The following is a 21,763-nucleotide window of genomic DNA, read 5'->3' on the forward strand; positions in this document are numbered from 1 at the left end:
ATAGGACACTCAAAGCTACTATATAGGTTGACTCTGTGGTTAAGATGGCATACGGTGCATTGGCCTTCATCAATCGTGGGATTGAGTTTAAGAGCTGAGTGGTAATGTTGCAGCTATATAGGACCCTGGTCAGACCCCACTTGGAGTACTGTGCTCAGTTCTGGTCACCTCACTACAGGAAGGACGTGGAAACTATCGAAAGGGTGCAGATGAGATTTACAAGGATGCTTCCTGGATTGGGGAGCATGCTTTATGAGAATAGGTTGAGTGAACTCGGCCTTTTCTCCTTGGAGCAGTGGAGGATGAGAGGTGACCTGATAGAGGTGTATAAGATGATGAGAGGCATTAATCGTGTGGATAGTCAAAGGCTTTTCCCAGGGCTGAACTAGCTAGCACGAGAGGCCACAGTTTTAAGGTGCTTGGAAGTAGATACAGAGGAGATGTCATGGGTAAGTTTTTTACCCAGAGAGTGGTGAGTCTGTGGACGGTGGTGGAGGTGGATACAATAGGGTCTTTTAAGAGACTCCTGGACAGGTGTATAGTACTCAGAAAAATAGAGGGCTATGGGTAACCCTAGGTAATTTCTAAAATAAGTACATGTTCGGCACAGCTTTGTGGGCTGAAGGGCCTGTATTGTACTGTAGGTTTTCTATGCTTCCCTTGCCATGACCACCACATTTTTGCCTTGGATGTCTAGTGCCTATACACTTCTACTCCCCCATCAAGAAGGCCTTAAAGCTGTTTGCCTCTTTCTCAATAAAGGGACCAGCCTGCTTCCCTCCACCACCATCCTTCTGCATCTGGCAGAACAATTCCTCCTTTGGCTTCTCCCATTTTCTCCATACTCAAAGTTCAAAGTAAATTGATTATCAAAGTACATATGTTAGCATATACAACCCTGAGATTCAATTTCTTGCCAGCATACTGAATAAATCCATAATAGAATAATAACCATAATAGAATCAATGAAAGACCGCATCAATTTGGGCACTGGGCAAGTGTGCAAAGACAATAAACCGTGAAAATACCAGATGAAGAGGCCTTGAAAGTGAGTCCATAGATAATGGGAACAGTGGGGCAAGTGAGGTTCTCCCTTCTGGTTCAAGAACCTGATGGTTGAGGAGTAGTAGCTGTTCCTAAACCTGGTGGTGTGAGTCCTGAGGCTCCTGGACATTCATCCTGATGGTAGCAGCAAGAAGAAAGCATGTGCTTGGTGCTTGGGGGGGCAAGAGGGTCCCCAATGATGGATGCTGCTTTTCTGTGTCAGCGTTTCATGTAGATGTGCTCAATGGTGGGAAGGGCTTTACCTATGATGGACTGGTTTCATCTCTTTTTGTAGGATTTTCTGCCCCAATCTGCACCTTGTAAGGCATGAAAATGCCCGACGCAGGCCTCTCATGGTCTGAGTCGACGTTTCCTCTCTCCCCTCCCCCCTCCCCTTCTGTTCAAGAGCATTAGTGTTTCCATACCAGGCTGTGATGCAGCCAGTCAGTATGCTATGCACCACAAATCTATACAAGAGAGTCAAAGTTTTAGACACCATGCCAAATCTTCACAAACTCCTTATGATGTAGAGGCACTGCTATGCTTTCTTTGTAATCGCACTTACCTGTGGCCACAGGACAGGTCCTCAGTAATAATGACACCCAGGAATTTAAAGATACTGACCATTTCCATCTCTGATCCTCCAATGAGGAATGGCTAATGGACCTCTAGTTAACTCTTCCTGAAGCCAATAATCAGCTCCTTGGTCTTGCTGACATTGAGTAAAAGGTGGCTGTTGTGGCACCACTCAGCCAGATTTCAATATCCCTCCTAATCACCACCTTTGACTCAGCCTATGACAGTGGCGTCATCATCAGACTTGAATATCACACTGGGGCTCTGCTTAGCCACACAGTCATAAGTGTAAAGTTAGTAGAGCAGGAGGCTAAGCACACAGCCTTGTGGTGCACCTGTGCTGATGGAAAAAAGTGGAGGAGATGTTGCCAATCTGAACTGACTGTGGTCTTCAAGTGAAGAAATCAAGGATCCAATTGCACAAGGATGTAATGAGGCCAAGGTCCTGAAGCTTATTGATTACTTTTGAGGGGATGATGGTATTGAATGCCAAACTGCCGTCAATAAAGTGCATCTTGATGTATGCATTTTTGCTGTCCAGATGTTCAGAATCAGGTTTATTATCACTGGCATGTGACATTAATTTGGTAACTTAGCAGCAGCAGTTCAATGCAATGCATAACATAGAAGAGAAAAAATATAAATGAAATAAAAATTTGAATTTTTCATTTTTTTTTCCATCGGCATTCAGAGAGGCGGGACTGCGCAGGCGTGTGACATCTGGCAGTGAAGCGCGGAAGATTTAAAAGGAACAGAGCCTTATACAACGGGCAGCATCATTTGCGGGCTGCGGAGAGAGCCGGGAGCAGAGTGAAGGCTTAAGGGCTTTGGCTCAATGGGCTTAGGCAGAAACAGGTGAGGCGAAGAAGGTTTGGTATTCATTTTTTGTTGTTATTTGAGGAGAGAGGGAAGTATGAGTGTGAGGGCAGCTTGTGGGAGGCCCTGGAGTCTCCCAGCCTCCCGGAATTCCACATCTGTGCCAGGTGCGTCGAGATGCAGCTCCTAAGAGACTGCGTTAGGGAACTGGAGCTGCAGCTCGATGACCTTCGTCTGGTCAGGGAGAGTGAGGAGTTGACATAGAGGAGTTACAGGCAGGTGGTCACACCGGGCCATGGTTAGGAGGGGGAATAGGAAGAATCAGGTAATCGAGAGTACCCCTGTGGCTGTGCCCCTTGACATTAAGTACTCCTGTTTGAGTACTGTTGGGGGGGGGGACAGCATACCTGGGGGAAGCAACAATGGCCGTGCCTTCAGCACAGAGTCGGGCCCTGTAGCTCAGAAGGGTGGGGAAAGGAAGAGGAGGGCAGTTGTAATAGGGGACTCAATAGTTAGGGGGTCAGATAGACGATTCTGTAGATGAAGTCCGGAGACCCGGATGATAGCTTGCCTCCCTAGTGCCAGGGTCCAGAATGTTTCTGATCACATCCAAGAGGACCTGAAGTAGGAGGGTGAGGAGCCAGAGGTCATGGTACATATAGGTACCAATGACATAGGTTGGAAAGGGGGAGAGGTCCTGAAAAAAGAATATAGGGAGTTAGGAAGGGAGTTGAGAAAAAGGACCGCAGAAGTAGTAATCTCGGGATTACTGCATGTGCCACGCGACAGTGAGAGTAGGAATGGAATGAGGTGGAGGATAAATGCGTGGCTGAGGGATTGGAGCAGAGGGCAGGGATTCAAGTTTTTGGATCATTGGGACCTCTTTTGGCGCAGGCGTTACCTGTACAAAAAAGACTGGTTACACTTGAATCCTAGGGGTCCAATATCCTGGCAGGGAGATTTGCGAGGGCTACTGAGGTGACTTTAAACTAGAATGGTTGAGGGGAGGGAATCAAATTAAAGAGACTAGGAGAGAGGAGGTTAGTTCACAAATAGAGAAAGCAGGTAGACAGTGTGTGAGGGAGGATAGGCAGGGAACAGAGATCAGGAGCAATCAGACCAGAGATGTAGGGGACAAGGAAGAAAAAGATACAAAGTTGTTTGCTCCATTAAGGATAAACAGAGAGTAGGAGGTGGAGAGTTTCTTAAATGCATCTATTTTAATGCTAGGCGCATTGTAAGAAAGGTGGATGAGCTTAGAGCATGGATTGATACCTGGAAATATGATGTTGTAGCTATTAGTGAAACGTGGTTGCAGGAGGGGTGTGATTGGCAACTAAATATTCCAGGATTTCATTGCTTCAGGTGTGATAGAATAGGAGGGGCAAGAGGTGGAGGTGCTGCATTGCTTGTCAGAGAAAATATAACAGCGCTGCTCTGGCAGGATAGATTAAAGGACTCATCTAGGGAGGCTATTTGGGTGGAATTGAGGAATAGGAAAGGTGTTGTGACGCTTATAGGGGTGTATTATAGACCACCTAATGGGGACCAAGAACTGGAGAAGCAAATTTGTAAGGAGATAGCAGATATTTGTAGTAAGTACAAGGTTGTGATTGTGGGAGATTTTAATTTTCCACACATAGACTGGGAAGCCCATTCTGTAAAAGGGCTGGATGGTTTGGAGTTTGTCAAATGTGTGCAAGATAGTTTTTTGCAGCAATACAAAGAGGTACCAACTAGAGAAGGCACAGTGTTGGATCTCCTGCTAGGGAATGAGATAGGGCAAGTGACGGAGGTTTGTGTTGGGGAGCAGTTCGGGTCCAGTGATCACGATACCATTAGTTTCAATACAATTATGGAGAAGAATAGGACTGGACCCAGGGTTGAGATTTTTGATTGGAGAAAGGCTAACTTTGAGGAGATGTGAAAGGATTTAGAAGGAGTGGATTGGGACAATTTGTTTTATGGGAAGGATGTAATAGAGAAATGGAGGTCATTTAAAGGTGAAATTTTGAGGGTGCAGGATCTTTATGTTCCTGTTAGGTTGAAAGGAAAGGTTAAAAGTTTGAGAGAGCCATGGTTTTCAAGGGATATTGGAAACTTGGTTCGGAAAAAGAGAGGGATCTTCAATAAGTACAGGCAGCTTGGAGTTAGTGAGGTGCTCGAGAATATAAAGAATGTGAAAAGAATCTTAAGAAAGAAATTAGAAAAGTTAAAAGAAGATACGAGGCTGCTTTGGCAAGTAAGGTGAAAATAAATCCAAAGGGTTTCTACAGTTATGTTAATAGCAAAAGGTTAGTGAGGGATAAAATTGGTCCCTTAGAGAATCAGAGTGGACGGCTATGTGCTGAGCCAAAAGAGATGGGGGAGATTTTGAACAAATTCTTTTCTTCGGTATTCACTAAGGAGAAGGATATTGAATTGTGTAAAATAAAGGAAACAAGAAGGGTAGTTATGGAAAGTATGACGATTAAAGAAGAGCAAGTACTGGCGCTTTTAAGGAATATAAAAGTGGATAAGTCTCCGGGTCCGGACAAGATATTCCCTAGGACCTTGAGGAAGTTAGTGTGGAAATAGCAGGGGCTCTGACAGAAATATTTCAAATGTCATTAGAAACGGGGATGGTGCCAGAGGTTTGGCGTATTGCTCATGTGGTTCCATTGTTTAAAAAGGGTTCTAAGAGTAAACCTAGCAATTATCAGCCTGTAAGTTTGACATCAGTGGTGGGTAAATTAATAGAAAGTATTCTTAGAGATGGTATATATAATTATCTGGATAGACAGGGTCTGATTAGAAACAGTCAACATGGATTTGTGCGTGGAAGGTCATGTTTGACAAATCTTTTTGAATTTTTTGAAGAGGTTACTAAGAAAGTTGATGAGGGTAAAGCAGTGGATGTTGTCTATATGGACTTCAGTAAGGCTTTTGACAAGGTTCCACACGCAAGGTTAGTTAGGAAGGTTCAATGGTTAGGCATTAATATCGAAGTAGTAAAATGCTAGAAGTAGTAAGAACAGTGGCTAGATGGGAGACGCCAGAGAGTAGTGGTGGATAACTGTTTGTCAGATTGGAGGCCGGTGACTAGCGGTGTGCCTCAGGGATCTGTACTGGGTCCACTGTTGTTTGTCATATATATTAATGATCTGGATGATGGAGTGGTAAATTGGATTAGTAAGTATGCAGATGATACTAAGATAGGTGGAGTTGTGGATAATGAAGTAGGTTTTCAAAGCTTGCAGAGATTTAGGCCAGTTAGAAGAGTTGGCTGAATGATGGCAGATGGAGTTTAATGCTGAAAAATGTGAGGTGCTACATTTTGGTGGGACTAATCAAAATAGGACATCCATGGTAAATGGTAGGGCATTGAAGAATGCTGTAGAACAGAGGGATCTAGGAATAATGGTGCATAGTTCCCTGAAGGTAGAATCGCATGTGGATAGGGTGGTGAAGAAAGCTTTTGGTATGCTGGCCTTTGTTAATCAGAGTATTGAGTATAGGAGATGGGATGTAATGGATGCATTGGTAAGGCCTAATTTGGAGTATTTTGTACAGTTCTGGTCACCGAATTATAGGAAAGATGTCAATAAAATAGAGAGAGTACGGAGGAGGTTTACTAAAATGTTGCCTGGGTTTCATCTCCTAAGTTACAGAGAAAGGTTGAACAAGTTAGGTCTTTATTCTTTGGAGCGTAGAAGGTTGAGGTGGGACTTGATAGAGGTGTTTAAAATTATGAGGGGGATTGATAGAGTTGACATGGATAGGCTTTTTCCATTGAGAGTAGGGGAGATTCAAACAAGAGGACATGAGTTGAGAGTTAAAGGGCAAAAGTTTAGGGGTAACATAAGGGGGAACTTCTTCACTCAGAGAGTGGTAGCTGTGTGGAACGAGCTTCCAGCAGAAGTGGTTGAGGCAGGTTCGATGTTGTCATTTAAAGTTCAATTGGATGGATATATGGACAGGAAAGGAATGGAGGGTTATGGGCTGAGTGCAGGTCGGTGGGACGAGATGAGAGTAGAAGTTCGGCACGGACTAGAAGGGCTGAGATGGCCTGTTTCCATGCTGTAATTGTTATATGGTTATAATAATAGACAAGTAAATCAATTACAGTATACATATATTTAATTTTTTTTTAAACGTGCAAAAATCAGAAATACTGTATATTAAATAAAGTGAGGTAGTGTCCAAGGGTTCAATGTCCATTTAGGAATCATATGGCAGACGGGAAAGAAGCTGTTCCTGAATCACTGAGTGTGTGCCTTCAGCCTTCTGTACCTCCTACCTGATGGTAACAGTGAGGTATATTTCAAAGTATTGTCTGTACACTGCAGAAGTCGCCATGGTTCACCAGTACCATCTCGGATGTACTAAACTGTACATCTTTGGGAGTGGGAGAAAACTGGAACACTTAGAGGAAACCCACACCTTTACTGGAAGAACATATGGACTTCTTTCAGATAGTGGTGGGAATTCAACCTGTACAGGCATTATGCCACCTTGCTGCCTTGGATTTTCAATGGTATCTTGTACTATGCCGAGCATTGATTGTAATTCCATAGTTATGACCATTTAGAAAATATTCTAATCTGTCTTTCCTAGAAGTGCCCATCGTCTCCTCTCCACGTACTAAACCTTTATCATTTCACTCTAACTTTCTCCCAGAAATAATGGATGACTTTGCACTCTTCAGTCAATGCTGCAGAAGGCAGGATACAGACATCTTTAATATCCCGGGGTTCAGGTAGAGCCTGGATGGCAGAGTTGTCCACCTCAAAAGCTCGGCTCAGCAAGTCCTCCGCTTCGGGTGCGTAGCAAGACAATGCGCATGCGGTGGTCGCCGGACCGCTGTTGGCCGGCAATGACGGCTTCCGGCGAGATGCGTATGCGCAAGTTCTGCGGGCGGCTGGTACCCAGCGCGAGGGCGCGTGCGCGTGCGCGGTGGGGAGATGGCGGCGACGTCTGGGGACGGGGACGATTCTCTGTACCCGATCGCGGTGCTGATCGACGAGCTGAGGAATGAGGACGTGCAGGTGGGGGAGGGAGCGAGCGAGGAAGGTCTGAGGAAAGGGGAGGAAGCTCGAAAGAAAGGGAGGGGAGAAAGAAGGAAGGAAGGAAGGTCTGAGGGAAGGGAGGGAAAGTGAAGGAAGATCTGAGGGGAGAAAGAAGGTGGAGGGAGGGAGGAGGGTCTGATGTGGCGCGGAGAAGCCTGAGGTGAGGGTAGGAGGTGTGGAGGGAGAGGGGGGTGGGGAGCCTGGGGCGAGGGTCTAAAGGGGCAAGAGGAGGAGGAAGGAGGTATGAGGGATCCTGAGGTGAGGGTCGAGATTGCCCAACCTGATGCATTAGCTGCAGGGACCAACTCCATGGGCTAACTGCTGTGGGACGTTCACTGGGAACAGTCTGGTCTGACCTGCGGGGACATGGAGCTGGTGCTGGACTGTGGCATCGGGCTGATTTCCAGCTTGCCCACACACTGTGAGCCAAATAACCCTTAACCCCAAGTTCAGTTGAAGTCCTTCATTCCCTAGGACCACTGCATGGGTCAGAGATAATTCCTGTTATCTTCACTGTGTCTCCTTCCCTTGATACCAAATCCAGTTCAGCATAACACTTGGAATCGGGCAGATTCATTGCAGCAAACGTTCGGTTCCATCACGTTACTCTCCTCTCTTCCAGCTCCGTCTCAATAGCATCAAAAAGCTGTCCACCATTGCGCTGGCTCTGGGTGTGGAGAGAACGCGAAATGAACTGCTGCCATTTTTAACAGGTGAGTGTGGGGGCAGGCTGGGAGTGTGGCCTGAAGTGTCCTTTAGCCCAGCAGTTTCCCACCATTGGTAATACTTACATTAGGCCACAGGAAAACAGAGACAGAATATAATGAGCAGCAGCTCATATTCAGGTTAATTTATAAATAACACATACATGGAAACACACAGTGAAATCTGTCATTTGCATCAACTAGCAAACCTAAGGATGTGCTGGAGAACAGCCTGCAGGTGTCACCACACATTCTGGCACCAGCATAGCATTGCGCAATGTTCAGCAGAACAGCACAAGCAGCAATAGTTCTGGTGGGGGGGGGGGGGTGACCAGCCTTCATACCCATTGACCCAGCATTTGTCCACAGGAATTACTGGCAAAACACTCTGACCTGGACTCCAGCTCCAGTCCCTGATTTGGTTCAACTCCACTCATCCCTCTTCCTAAACTCAACCTGGTCCCCTAACATCGTTCACTGCTCCCAAAATCATCTGTACAAATGGATACAGAGACTGGAACTGTGCACGGTGTTCCTGGTGTGGTCTGACCCAGGGATACAGAGATCATAAGATCACAAGACAAAGGAGCAGAAGTAGGCCATTCGGTCCATCTAGTCTGCTCCGCAGCTCCCCCATGAGTTAAACTATTCACCCATCTAGTTCCAATTTCCGGCTTTTTCCCCATATCCCTTGATGCCCTGACTAATTAGATACCTGTCAATCTCCTCCTTAAACATCCTCAGTGATCGGGCCTCCACAGCTGTATGTGGCAACGAATTCCACAAATCCACGACCCTCTGGCTAAAAAAAATTCTCCTCATCTCTGTTTTAACTGGGTACCCTCTAATTCTAAGACTGTGGCCTCTTGTCCTGGACTCACCCACCAAGAGAAACAACCTTTCCACATCCAAAATGTTTCTATGAGATCCCCTCTCATTCTTCTATACTCTAATGAATACAGTCCAAGAGCGAACCAACGCTCCTCATATGTTAGCCCCTGCATTCCAGGAATCATCCTCGTAAATCTTCTCTGAACTCTCTCCAACATCAGTACATCCTTCCTAAGATAGGGGGCCCAAAGCAGCACACAGTATTCCAAATGAGGTCTCACTAATGCCCCATAGAGCCTCATCAACACCTCCTCACACTATTCCTCTTGAAATGAATGCCAACATAGCATTCGCTTTCCTTACCGCCGATTCAACTTGGTGGTTAACCTTTAGGGTATCCTGCACGAGGACCACCAAGTCCCTTTGCACTTCCGATTTTTGAATTTTCTCCCCATCTAAATAATAATTTGCCCGATTATTTCTTCTTCCAAAATGTACAACCGTACATTCGTCAACGTTGTGTCTCATCTGCCATTTCTTTGCCCACTCTCCTAAACTGACTAAGTCTCTCTGCAACCTTTCCGTTTCTTCAACATTTCCGGCTCCTCCACCTATTTTGGTGTCATCCGCAAACTTAGCCACAAAACCATTTAATCCATAATCCAAATTATTGATATACATCGTAAAAAGAAGTGGCCCCAACACCGACCCCTGCGGAACACCACTAGTAACCGGCAACCAATCAGAATAGGATCCCTTTATTCCCACCCTTTGCTTTCTGCCTATCAGCCAATGCTCCACCCATTTCAATATCTTTCCTATAATTCCGTGGGCTCTCATCTTATTAAGCAGCCTCTTATGCGGCACCTTATCGAAGGCCTTTTGAAAATCCAAATACACAGCATCCACAGCCTCTCCCTTGTCAATCTTATTCGAGATTACCTAAAAAAATTCCAATATGTTGATGAGGCAGGATCTTACCTTCATGAAACCATGCTGGCTTCGGCCTATCTTGTCATGCACCTCGAGGTATTTCATAACCTTGTCCTTGAGGATTGACTTCAATATCTTTCCAACTACCGATGTCAGACTAATAGGTCTGTAATTTTCTTTTTGCTGCCTCCTTCCTTTCTTGAATAGCGGAACTACATTTGCAACCTTCCAGTCCTCCGGAACCATGCCAGAGTCTATTGATTCCTGGAAGGTCATTTCCAATGCTTCCACAATCTCCAAAGCCACCTCCTTCAGAACCCTTGGGTGTACCTCATCCGGACCGGGAGACTTATCTATTCTTAGCTTCCCAAGCACTTTCTCTCTAGTAATCTTGACTGTACCTAACTCTATTCCCTGATACCTCTGGCTATCAGGTATATTGCTCATGTCTTCCACTGTGAAGACTGATGCAAAATACTCATTCAGTTCCTCCGCCATCTCTTTGTTATCCATTATAATTTCTCCAGCATCATTTTCAATCGGTCCCGTATCTACCCTTGTCAGTCTTTTACTTTTCATATATTTAAAAAAACTCTTAGTATCCTTTTTTATGTTAATCACCAACTTCCTTTCATAATTCATCTTTTCTTTCCTAGTGACTTCTTAGTTTCCTTCTGTAAGTTTTTAAAAGTCTTCCAGTCCTCATTTTTCCCACTAATTTTTGCTTCCTTGTATGCTGTTTCTTTTGCTTTCATTTTTGCCTTAACCTCTCTCATTAGCCACATTTGTGCCATTTTTCCATTCATGATTTTCTTTTTTCTAAGGATATATTTTTCCTGCATTTTCTTTATTTCTTGTAGGAATTTCATCCAATTCTGCTCTGCCGTCCCTCCATTTAGTTTACTTTTCCAATCGGCTTGGGCCAGTTCCTCTCTCATACCACTGTAATTTCCTCTGTTCCACTGAAATATCGATACACCTGATACCAGCTTCTCCTTTTCAAATTTGAAACTGAACTCAATCATATTATGATCACTGCTTCCAAGGGGTTCCATTACCTCCAGCTCCCTAATCGCCTCAGGTTCGTTACACAGCACCCAATCCAAAACAGCCGGTCCCCGGTGGGCTTCTGGACAAGCTGCTCCAAAAAGCCATCCTGTAGGCATTCTACAAACTCCCTCTCCTGAGATCCATTACCTTCCTGACTTTCCCAATCCACTTTCATATTAAAATCCCCTATAATTATCTTGACATTGTCCTTCTGACGCACTTTTTCTATTTCCAGCTGCAACTTGTAGTCCACATCCCGGCTGCTGTTTGGAGGCCTGTGTATAACTGCTATTAGTGTCTTTTTACCCTTGCCATTTCTTAATTCTACCCATAAGGATTCTACCTCTTCTGATCCTATATCCCTTCTTTCTATTGATTTGATATTGGTACTTACCATCAGGGCCACGCCACCCCCTTTACCTACCTTCCTATCTTTCTTATACACTGTGTATCCTTGGATATTCAGCTCCCAATCACATCCATCATTTAGCCATGACTCAGTGATGGCCACAATGTCATATCTTTTAACCTGTAGCTGTGCAGCAAGGTCATCCACTTTATTTCTAATGCTGCGTGCATTTAAGTACAGTACATTTAGATCAGTATCTGTTGTGGATTTTGCTATATTTCTATTTTGCAGCAAATTATCCTGTATATTCACTGGCCTGTCCTTCTTGCCATCTTTGCTGCACAGTATTTTTGACTTATTTCTATTTTTCTCTTCCTCGACCCTAAGAACTTGGTTTCCTTCCCCTTGCCAACTTAGTTTAAACCCTCCCTAACAGCTATATTAAACAATCCCGCCAGGATATTAGTACCTTTTGAGTTCAGGTGTAATCCATCTTTTTTGTATAAGTCATACCTTCCCCAAAATAGATCCCAATGATTCAAGAATTTGAAGCCCTGTCCCCTGCACCAGTTACTTAGCCACACATTCTTCTGTTTAATTCTGCTATTCTTACCATCATTGCTCAGGCAGCAATCCTGATATTATTACTCTGGAGGTCCGGCTTTTCCAGTTTCTTCCTAGCTCCCAGTAATCTTTCTTCAGGACCTCCCCTCTTTTTCTGTCTATGTCATTGGTACCAACATGTACCAAGACTTCCGGCTGCTGGCCCTCTCTCCTCAGAATACTCTGGACTCGATCTGAGACATCCCGTACCTTGGCACCAGGGAGGCAACACACCATCCGGGTATCCTTGTCCGGCTCGCAGAATCTCTTGTCCGTCCCCTTTACGATGGAGTCCCCTATAACTACCGCATTCCTTCTTGCTCTCTTGATTTCGGCACTGGGCAGAATGCCAGAGTCTCGTTCACTGTGGTCCTCCTCTGTCAGGTCTGCCTCTTCAACAGTATCCAAAACGATATATCGATTTCTGAGGGGGACTGTCACAGGGGTGCTATCTACTACATCTCTATAGGTAGTATCTATCACCTCCTCACTTTCCCTAATTAGCCGAAGGTCTGGCACTCCAAGCACAACTAATCCTAGATGCATACCTCTAATGCTACTATTTGTACTAAATACCAAAAAACTGTAACTTACTCCGTTACTATGAGACTCAACGGTCGCAGGAAGCCTCTTCCCATCTCCGCCGAAGGCTGTTGAGCCAAAGCCGTTTCACTCTGCACCCTCTCACTCCGCAGCCTGCTCCGACACTGCCCGCTGGATATGGCGGTTTTCTTTTAAACTGTTCGCGCTCAACTGGCTGACGTCACACGTCTGTGCAGTCTGGCCTCTCTCCTACTCCGAGAAATAAAATGGAGACTGGAGATACGGAGACTGGAACTGTGCATGGTGCTCCCGGTGTGGGTCTGACCCAGGGATACGGAGACTGGAACTGTACACGGTGCTCCCGGTGTGGGTCTGACCCAAGGATACGGAGACTGGAGCTGTGCACGGTGCTCCCGGTGTGGCTCTGACCCAAGGATACGGAGACTGGAGCTGTGCACGGTGCTTCCGGTGTGGGTCTGACCCAGGGACACGGAGACTGGAACTGTGTATGGTGCTCCCGGTGTGGGTCTGACCCAGGGATACGGAGACTGGAACTGTGTATGGTGCTCCCGGTGCGGTCTGACCCAGGGATACGGAGACTGGAGCTGTGCGCGGTGCTCCCGGTGTGGGTCTGACCCAGGGATACGGAGACTGGAACTGTGTATGGTGCTCCCGGTGCGGTCTGACCCAGGGATACGGAGACTGGAGCTGTGCACGGTGTTCCCGGTGTGGGTCTGACCTAGGGATACGGAGACTGGAGCTGTGCGCGGTGCTCCCGGTGTGGGTCTGACCCAGGGATACGGAGACTGGAACTGTGTATGGTGCTCCTGGTGCGGTCTGACCCAGGGATACGGAGAGTGGAGCTGTGCACGGTGTTCCCGGTGCGGTCTGACCCAGGGATGCGGAGACTGGAACTGTGCACAGTGCTTCCTGTGTGCTTTTTAAACTCTAGTTTTGTACATGTTTGCTCTCACTCCCATGATTTCCTTTGGAAACAAATGCATTACAAATAACAAGTAAACAAGAACTAACTTATTTTGTGTTTCAGATACGATTTATGATGAGGATGAAGTACTGCTTGCTTTAGCTGAGCAGCTGGGATCATTCACTGCCCTTGTGGGAGGCCCAGCACATGTCCATTGCTTGCTGGTATGTGCTATTGAGCTGCAGTTCCATGGGATCCACTCTCATGGGTCTGTATGCACTCAGTCGACTTCTGTAACCTCAGAGGCGTCATTATTCAAAGTTCATATATCACCCTGGGATTCGTTTTCTTGTGGGCATACTCAATAAAGAATAATAATCATTTAATTGAATCAATGAAAGACTGCCCAACTATAGCATTCAGACAGTGCAAAAAACAACTACTAATAAAAACTACTAATAGAAAAAGAAGCAATAATTAATAAGTAAGCAATAAATATCCAGATCATGAGATGAAGAGTCCTTGAAAGTGAGTCCATTCAATAATGTGGCGAATGAAGTTATCCCCTTTGAGTCAAGAGCCTGATGGTTGAGGGGTAATAGCTATTCCTGAATGTAGTGATGTGAGTTCTGATGCTCCTGTACCTTCTTCCTGACGGCAGCAGTGATGAGAGCATGTCTTGGTTGTGTGGGACCTCAGTGATGGACGCTGCTTTTCTGTGACAGCATTTCATGTAGATGTACTCAATGGTTGCGGGGGTTTTACCCATGATGGACTGGGCGGATTCTTCTACTTTTTGTAGGATGTTCTGTTTGAGGGCATTGATGTTGAGTGGGCTGTGATGCAGCCAGACAATACACTCAGCAGTACACATCTATGAACTCTGCCCTCTGGTCCTAATTCTTCCACTATAGGAAACATCCTTTCCATATCCAATCCAGATAGAAGGATGTCCCTTTAGAACAGAGATGAGGAATTTCTTTAGCCAGAGTGTGGAATTCATTGGCATAGATCGCTGTAGAGGCCAAGCTGTTGGGTATATTTAAAGCAGAGGTTGATAAGTTCTTGATTAGTCAGGGTGTCAAAGGTTATGGGGAAAAGGGAAAATGGGGTGGAATAATAAATCAGTCATGATGGAATAGAGGAATACATTTGATGCACCGAATGGCCTAATTCTGCTTCTATGTCTTGTGGCTTCTGGTCTTATGATGGACGTAATTAAGTGGCCCTTAGATAAACACACAAATACAGCGGGATATCAACCATGTACAGATTGGATGTTAGATTAGCTATGCCTAGCTCAGTTCAGTACAGACATGGAGGTCTGAAACACCTGTTCTGGTGCTGTGCTGTTTTCTGTTCTGTGACTGGCATGGGAGAGTTCCCAGCTCAGAGGGGTGTGGATCTTTGGAACGCTTATCCCCTGAAAGGCTAAGCTGAGAAATTTGAGACGAGGATCATCAGATTTATAGATTCTGAGGGACCAGAGTAGAAAAGAAGTGGACAAAGATCAGCTTTGTCATAAACACAGAAGATTCTGCAGATGCTGGAAATCTTGAACAGCGCTCACATAATACTAGTGAAACTCAAAGTCAGGCAGCATCTATGGAGGGGGATAAACAGTCGATGTTTTGTGCCGAGACCCTTTATCGGTACTGCCAATTGTCATCAGAGATGAGGAAGAATTTATTTAACCCGAGGATGATGAATCCGTGGAATTTATTGCCACAGACACCTGTGGACAGATATCTCTTTCCCTCTCTTCACCTTCCTCCCCATCAGCCCCGACTGGAGAGCCTGGCCATAGTGGAGGATATGGTGGTGCAGAAAAAGGCTGTGGAATCACTATGCATCATCTTCAATGACTATCAAGTCATTAGGTGTATTTAAAGCAGAAGTTGAAAGGTTATTGATTAGTCAGGCTTCAAAGCTCCTCTGTCTTATAGGGTGATCATAGCAACAACCTAAGTAACCTCCATACCTTATTAGCTCATTAACTAGTGCACCGTGTTTTAAAATACTAGTTCCAAAGTTTTAAGCTTTCAATTTATGACATCTTTTTCCCTCCCTCCTTCCCCTCCCTGTCAGCCCCCGCTAGAGAGCCTGGCCACAGTGGAGGAGACGGTGGTGCGGGAAAAGGCCGTGGAATCGCTGCGCACCATCTCCAAGGAGCACTCTCCCTCGGACCTGGAGCGCCACTTTGTACCCCTTGTCAAGCGCCTCTCTGGCGGCGACTGGTTCACCTCCCGCACGTCTGCCTGCGGCCTCTTCAGTGTTTGCTACCCTCGTGTCTCCAGCACTGTCAAGTCGGACCTCCGGCAGTAAGTATCGTCAGAGCCCCCAGGGGAGCAGAGGGTATGTTGAAGCAGGGTTGTGACTTTGGAGTCACCAAGGCATGAGGATCCATGAGGTCAGAGTCCCACAGCATGCAGAGCAGTCACATGACTTAATGGGTCTTTGAACAAACTCACACCACACTCCCATTTCCATAAGATAGTACATAGGAGCAGAATTAGGTCATTTGGCCCATCAACTCGGCCATCGTGGCTGATTTATTTTTCCTCTCCAGCCCACTCTCCTGCCTTCTTCATGTAACTTTGACACTCAAACTAATTAATTGCCTATCAACCTATGGTTTAAATATGGTTGGTTGTCCATTGTACCCATTAATGACAGGAGACCTGTGTAGGAGAGTTTTTAAACTGGAAAAGCTGTTGCACTGGGGCAGTTACACTCTCTGGACCTTGGAGGTCTAGGTCCAGTAGCCGTCACAGTGAGGGACTTCCTTGGTTGCAACAGATGACTCTGACTTCTTCAGTGCCTTGTCTTGCCCTTCTCACTCCACAAAGCGTTGCAGAGCCACGTTCTTGGCCATTGGATCTCATTCACCCAGTCTGTCAGAGATGACTTCACATGCTAAGACAGGCACGTCCCTATCTCACGGGGTTATGAGGCCACTAGCTACCCTCACCTGGTTTTGCCCACCAGTTGAAGTGTTGTATTGGAGTGTGGCAGCTGTCACATGCAAACAGTTCATTGGAGTGAGTGTTCGGTGGGGACCAAAGGTGAGTGAGCTCCCCAGAATGGATGAGACAAGTCCCTTCACAGAGATGCTGTCTGTCCTTGGAAATCCCATACACTCCGCTTGAAATATACAGTACCCAATGCTTTAAAAGCAATAGACTGAGTGTAAAAGATTCTCTAGTTACAAGGTGCTGATACTATCAAGGGAGTTTAATCAGCCTTTCCTCTTTTTTCCAGGAGGGAAAAGGTAGAGTGAGTGAATAGTTAGAAATCTCTGAAATGAAGAAATGGTTTGATGGAGAAAATAATTCCATTTGTGGGCGGTATAAGAGCTTGGGTCTAATGATAGAAGAGAGTCTTTGGTAAATCCAATCAGGTTTTCATGAGAAACGTTTTTTCACCCAGGAAGCAGAAAGACTGTGAAATTAGCTCCCACAGCAAGTGATCGAGTGAGGAGAGGTGTCGGAACCTGTACCAGAGAGTGTAATCAGAGGTGGTGTTGGGAGGCTGGTATGAGGTAGGAACTTTGGCATGGATTGGAGGAGCTCAGTGTCTTTTTATTTGCAACAAATGGCTGTGGAGGTCGTCATTAGGTATATTTGAAGTCGAGGTTGAGAGGTTCTTGATTAGTAAGGGTGTCAGTGGTTATGGGGAGAAGGCAGGAGAATGGGGTTGATAAGGATAATATATCAGCCATGACCTGAAAAGATATAATACATCACACACTGTTCTGTGTTCCCTCTCAATCTTGCACTATTGTTATTTTTTAAATTTGGAAATACATCCCGGTTACAGGCTCTTCCAGCTCAACGTGCCTGTGCTCCTCAGTTACACCCACATGACCAATTAACCTACGGATCCATACATGTTTGGAGCGTGGATGGACCCACAGCATCCAGAGGAGGGCCATGCGGTCACAGGGAAAATGTACAAACTCTTTACAGACAGCAACAGAATGAGCAGATTTGATGGGCCGAATGGCTTATTTCTGGTCCTAATACTATGGTCTTACAGCTTGTTACTGTGCTATTAACAATTTAATTCAGGTTAACTGTTGTCAGCACTGCATTTACAAAGTTTTATTTCCCCATTTACCCCCCACCCCCTCCCGGTTTTACATTTCTGTTCTGAAATATTTGTTGGTGGCCCACCCCTGTCCTGCTTCCCTTCCCCTTCACTCCACCACCCTCTATGACCCACCCACAGGTACTTCAAACAGCTCTGCACTGATGATACCCCCATGGTGAGGCGAGCAGCCGCTTCCAAACTGGGTGAGTTTGCAAAAGTTCTTGAGCCGGAGAACATCAAGTCTGAGATCCTGCCCATGTTCACCAACCTGGCCACAGACGAACAGGTATGGCAGCATATCATCCCTTAATCTTCCAGCATGTCTGTGCCCGAGACTTGCAATGTTAGCATGTTAGCACTACAGCCACCTCTAGAACCAGGCTAGGTTAAGGACAGCAAGAGGCTACAGGAAATGGTAGGATTCATTGTGTTGTTGAAGCAGTTTCATGGGTTTGGTGAATGAGACAGAAAACACTAACAGCAAATAAGTATATAATCATTTACTTACTAACAGTAAAATTTTGACCAAACATTAAGTTTCTCCAAGTTACACAAACTACAACTAAATATTCAATCAGTTAAAAGTGTTTGCAGGACATGCCTCCTGAATGGTTTTGTGCGGTGTGCCTTAGACAAAGGGGAGAGAGAGTTAGCCTCCCATGTATGCTATTTTATACCCCTCTAGGCACCCAGAAACAGAAACAGGCATTGTGGCATGGAAACCAGCCAGTGGGAAATGAGCATCACGACTTTAAGTGAACCGATCACTATCAACACGATGGAAGCAGCTTTCGACTGAAATAAACCACACGCCCCACGGTACACTCCACCCTTGAAAGTCATGACACCATGACAATATGACCCTTGTGGATTTCCTAAGCTACATATAGAACAGAAATACAATGCGCAGTACTGTAAACCCAATAGTCAACCCCCACCCATTGTACTACAGTACCCTGACTTATCAGGAATGTAGGTGCAGCATTCTTGACCAATAACAGTACAAATACCACCTTTCTTTGTGAACAGGTAGTTTAAGCCATCGATATCAGTTACTGGGATAGTCTGGCTGTACTATGTTGGGAAAGGCTATCATTCGAAGCCTCCCTTCCTCTGTATTAGCCCTTTCACTACACTGATCAGGCACGGGCTAAGTGCTCATCTAGAATACTGGGGTAGAATATGTATGGCACCATATATCAGCAGCGTCACCCTATGGGGATCTACAGGAAGGCCTAGGAAATGCAAATCCCCTAAGTACCATTCAGTGTCCAGTGAGTGCCCACCTTCACAACACCATTTGGCATAGACACAGCCATCCCAGAATTGTGTTCCTGCTCATACTTGCCATATCCACCTTATACCTGTGCTTATCATACCACCTTTACCAACATTCCCTGTCAGGTGGGGAAATCACTTTTAGAGTTGGGACCTTCCAGTTGAACAAAAAGTACATAGAGAAACATCAGCCCTTAAAGCACTCACTTAACCAGGTGCTATAAGGCTGTAAACAACCAGGAAGCATCTCACTGGCTATCCTTTCCCCTGGGAAAACCCAATAATTTTAAGTATGGACACAATGTGGTGTCCAATTTCAACCCCAGCAAAATCAAACTTACCTGACCAATCTACTGGCATTCCATAACTGATTAATAAGTTAGCAAGACTCCCAATGCCCTCACTGTTATCATTCTACTCTGGGACTCGGTATCTCTCTTTTAAAGATACAGGTTTCCCCTGCCATCTGAAGGTAGAGCGTTCCTATGAAACAGTTCATAAGCCGAAATGTCATAAAGCGAAGAAGCAAGTACCATTTATTTATATGGGAAAAATTTGTGAGCATTCGCAGACCCAAAAATAACCTACCAAACCATGCCAAATAACACATAAAACCTAAAATAACAGTAACATATAGTAAAAGCAGGAATGATATGATAAATATACAGCCTATATAAAGTAGAAATACTTTTCCACAATCATTACTGCACTGTTCTCCGTAGCGAAAATCTCGTGCAAGTGCCGTCGGCAAAAAATCTCACACAAGCACTGTTGGCAAAAACACAGCGCAAGCGCTCTCCAGTAACCTTTAAGCTGTGAAGCTGCCAAATCATACCAAATAACACGTAAAAATATACAGTCTATATAAAGTGGAAATAATGTATGTACAGTGTAGTATCACTTACCGGAATTGGGACAGCGACAGTGTCGGGTGGCACCTAATTAATTAGCATGTTTATTTCGGCTTTTTTCTTAAAGATGTGCTGTGTGCTACATTCTCCGCGAATCGCGGGGTGGTGGGACACTGGGGTGTCATCTCGTCGTCTGTTTCCATTAGAGCAGGCAGCTCGTCTTCTCCTATGACTGCCCGCCTCGATGTCGAAGGTCGAGGTTCGTCGTCTGCTGTGGCTGATGTGGAAGGCTTGCTTGACTGCTGAGCCTCGCGCATTTTTCTATCATACAGTTCTTTGTAAGGACTCAAACCATCCTGCAAATACCCCCTAAACCTACGTACCCTTTCAAAATTAAAGTCGTACTTCATCATTGCAGCGAAAATCTCACGCAGTTGCTTCACGTTCAGTTCCTGGACAAGTTCACTTTCGGTCTGTTCGCTACTGTATTCAGTTTCAATTGTTATCCTTTCCTCTTCCAATTGCATCAGCTCTTCATCTATCAGTTCTTGGTCATGGGATGCCAAAACCTCTTCAACATCATGTTTGTCAGCTTCCACAAGCCAAACTCACATTGTCTGTACTTCGTTCACCACTATCAAAACGCTTAATTTTACGCTAAGTTACGTCTAGTTTTACGCTAAGTGTAACACCCTTACGAGCTCTTTCAGGCTTTTCCGACACCTTAGAACTCATCTTGCAAACGGCTGCTCACAGGCACGTGTTTAAGCAATGCCGTTCCGAATCCGGGGGAGAGCGGCTGCTTGGGGCGCGTGCTGCCTTTTATTGCGCGCTGATTTTTTAGCGTGCTGATTTTCCCCGGGTGCTGCTTTTTTTTCGTAACAGTGAAAACACCTTCGGAAAGCGAAAACAGATAACTAATGTAGGTAACACACATCAAAGTTGCTGGTGAACGCAGCGGGCCAGGCAGCATCTCTAAGAAGAGGTACAGTCGACGTAACTGTTACGGTCTTTCGTAACAGTGAGGTTTCGTAAAGCGAACATTCGAAAAGCGGGGGAACACCTGTATCCTGATACTATGATTATGATTATGAGGACACGCAGCCCCCTTTTATTGTCATTTAGTAATGGATGCATTAAGAAATGATAAAATGTTTTTCCAGAATGATATCACAAAAACACATAACAAACCGACTTAAAACACTTAACAAAAACCACATAATTATAACATATGGTTCACAGTGCAAAGCAATACCATAATTTAATAAGAACAGACCATGGCACAGTAAAAGTCTCAAAGTCTCTCGAGAGTCCCATTATCTCACGCAGACGGTAAACCTCCAGCACCGCCATCTTGCCGGTGCAGCATCCTGGAAGCATCCAACCACAGTCCAACTCCAAGTCCGTCCGAAAAACTCCGAGCTTCCGACCTCCTCTTCGACACCGAGCACTGAGCACCATCTCTGCCGAGTGCTTCGACCCCGGCCCCGGCAACAGGCAATACGCAAAGCCGAGGATTTGGGGCCTTCGTCTCCAGAGATTCTCGATTGCACAGTAGCAGCAGCAGCGAAGCAGGCATTTCAGAAGTTACTCCAGATGTTCCTCGGCGCTTCTCACGTCTGTCTCCATCAAATCCGGATTGTGCACGGCCCCTAGTTACACATAATCGATATTCATTCAGAACAAAGATATCCTAAAGTCGGAGGGTGAGGAGCCAGAGGTCATGATACATGTAGGTACCAATGACATAGGTAGGAAAAAGGAAGAGGTCCTGAAAGGAGAATATAGGGAGTTGGGAAGGGAGTTGAGAAGAAGGACTGCAAAGGTAATAGTCTCGGGATTACTGCCTGTGCTATGTGACAGTGAGAGTAGGAATGGAATGAGGTGGAGGATAAATGTGTGACTGAGGGATTGGAGCAGGGGGCAGGGATTCAAGTTTCTGGATCATTGGGACCTCTTTTGGGGCAGGTGTGACCTGTACAAAAAGGACAGGTTGCACTTGAATCCTAGGGGGACCAATATCCTGGCACGGAGATTTGCGAAGGCTACTGGGGAGACTTTAAACTAGAATGGTTGCGGGGTGGGAATCAAATTGAAGGGACTAGGAGAGAGGAGGTTAG

General features: G+C 45.5%; 1 protein-coding gene across 5 annotated transcripts in view; it reads left to right on the forward strand.

Moving 5' to 3' along the window:
- The first annotated feature begins 7,342 nt into the window (after positions 1–7,342).
- LOC134350861 (serine/threonine-protein phosphatase 2A 65 kDa regulatory subunit A alpha isoform-like) overlaps positions 7,343–21,763 on the forward strand; it is a 140,182-nt gene continuing 125,761 nt past the window's right edge. For all 5 annotated transcript variants that reach the window (XM_063056638.1, XM_063056635.1, XM_063056636.1 and 2 more), the window contains exons 1-5: positions 7,343–7,463; positions 8,107–8,197; positions 13,546–13,646; positions 15,511–15,743; positions 17,653–17,800. In XM_063056638.1, the coding sequence (XP_062912708.1) occupies positions 7,380–7,463; positions 8,107–8,197; positions 13,546–13,646; positions 15,511–15,743; positions 17,653–17,800 (657 nt within the window). In that variant the 5' untranslated portion in view covers positions 7,343–7,379. The remainder of the gene's footprint in view (positions 7,464–8,106; positions 8,198–13,545; positions 13,647–15,510; positions 15,744–17,652; positions 17,801–21,763) is intronic.

The sequence above is a fragment of the Mobula hypostoma genome, chromosome 8, assembly GCF_963921235.1.
Source record: "Mobula hypostoma chromosome 8, sMobHyp1.1, whole genome shotgun sequence".
Lineage (NCBI taxonomy): Eukaryota > Metazoa > Chordata > Chondrichthyes > Myliobatiformes > Myliobatidae > Mobula > Mobula hypostoma.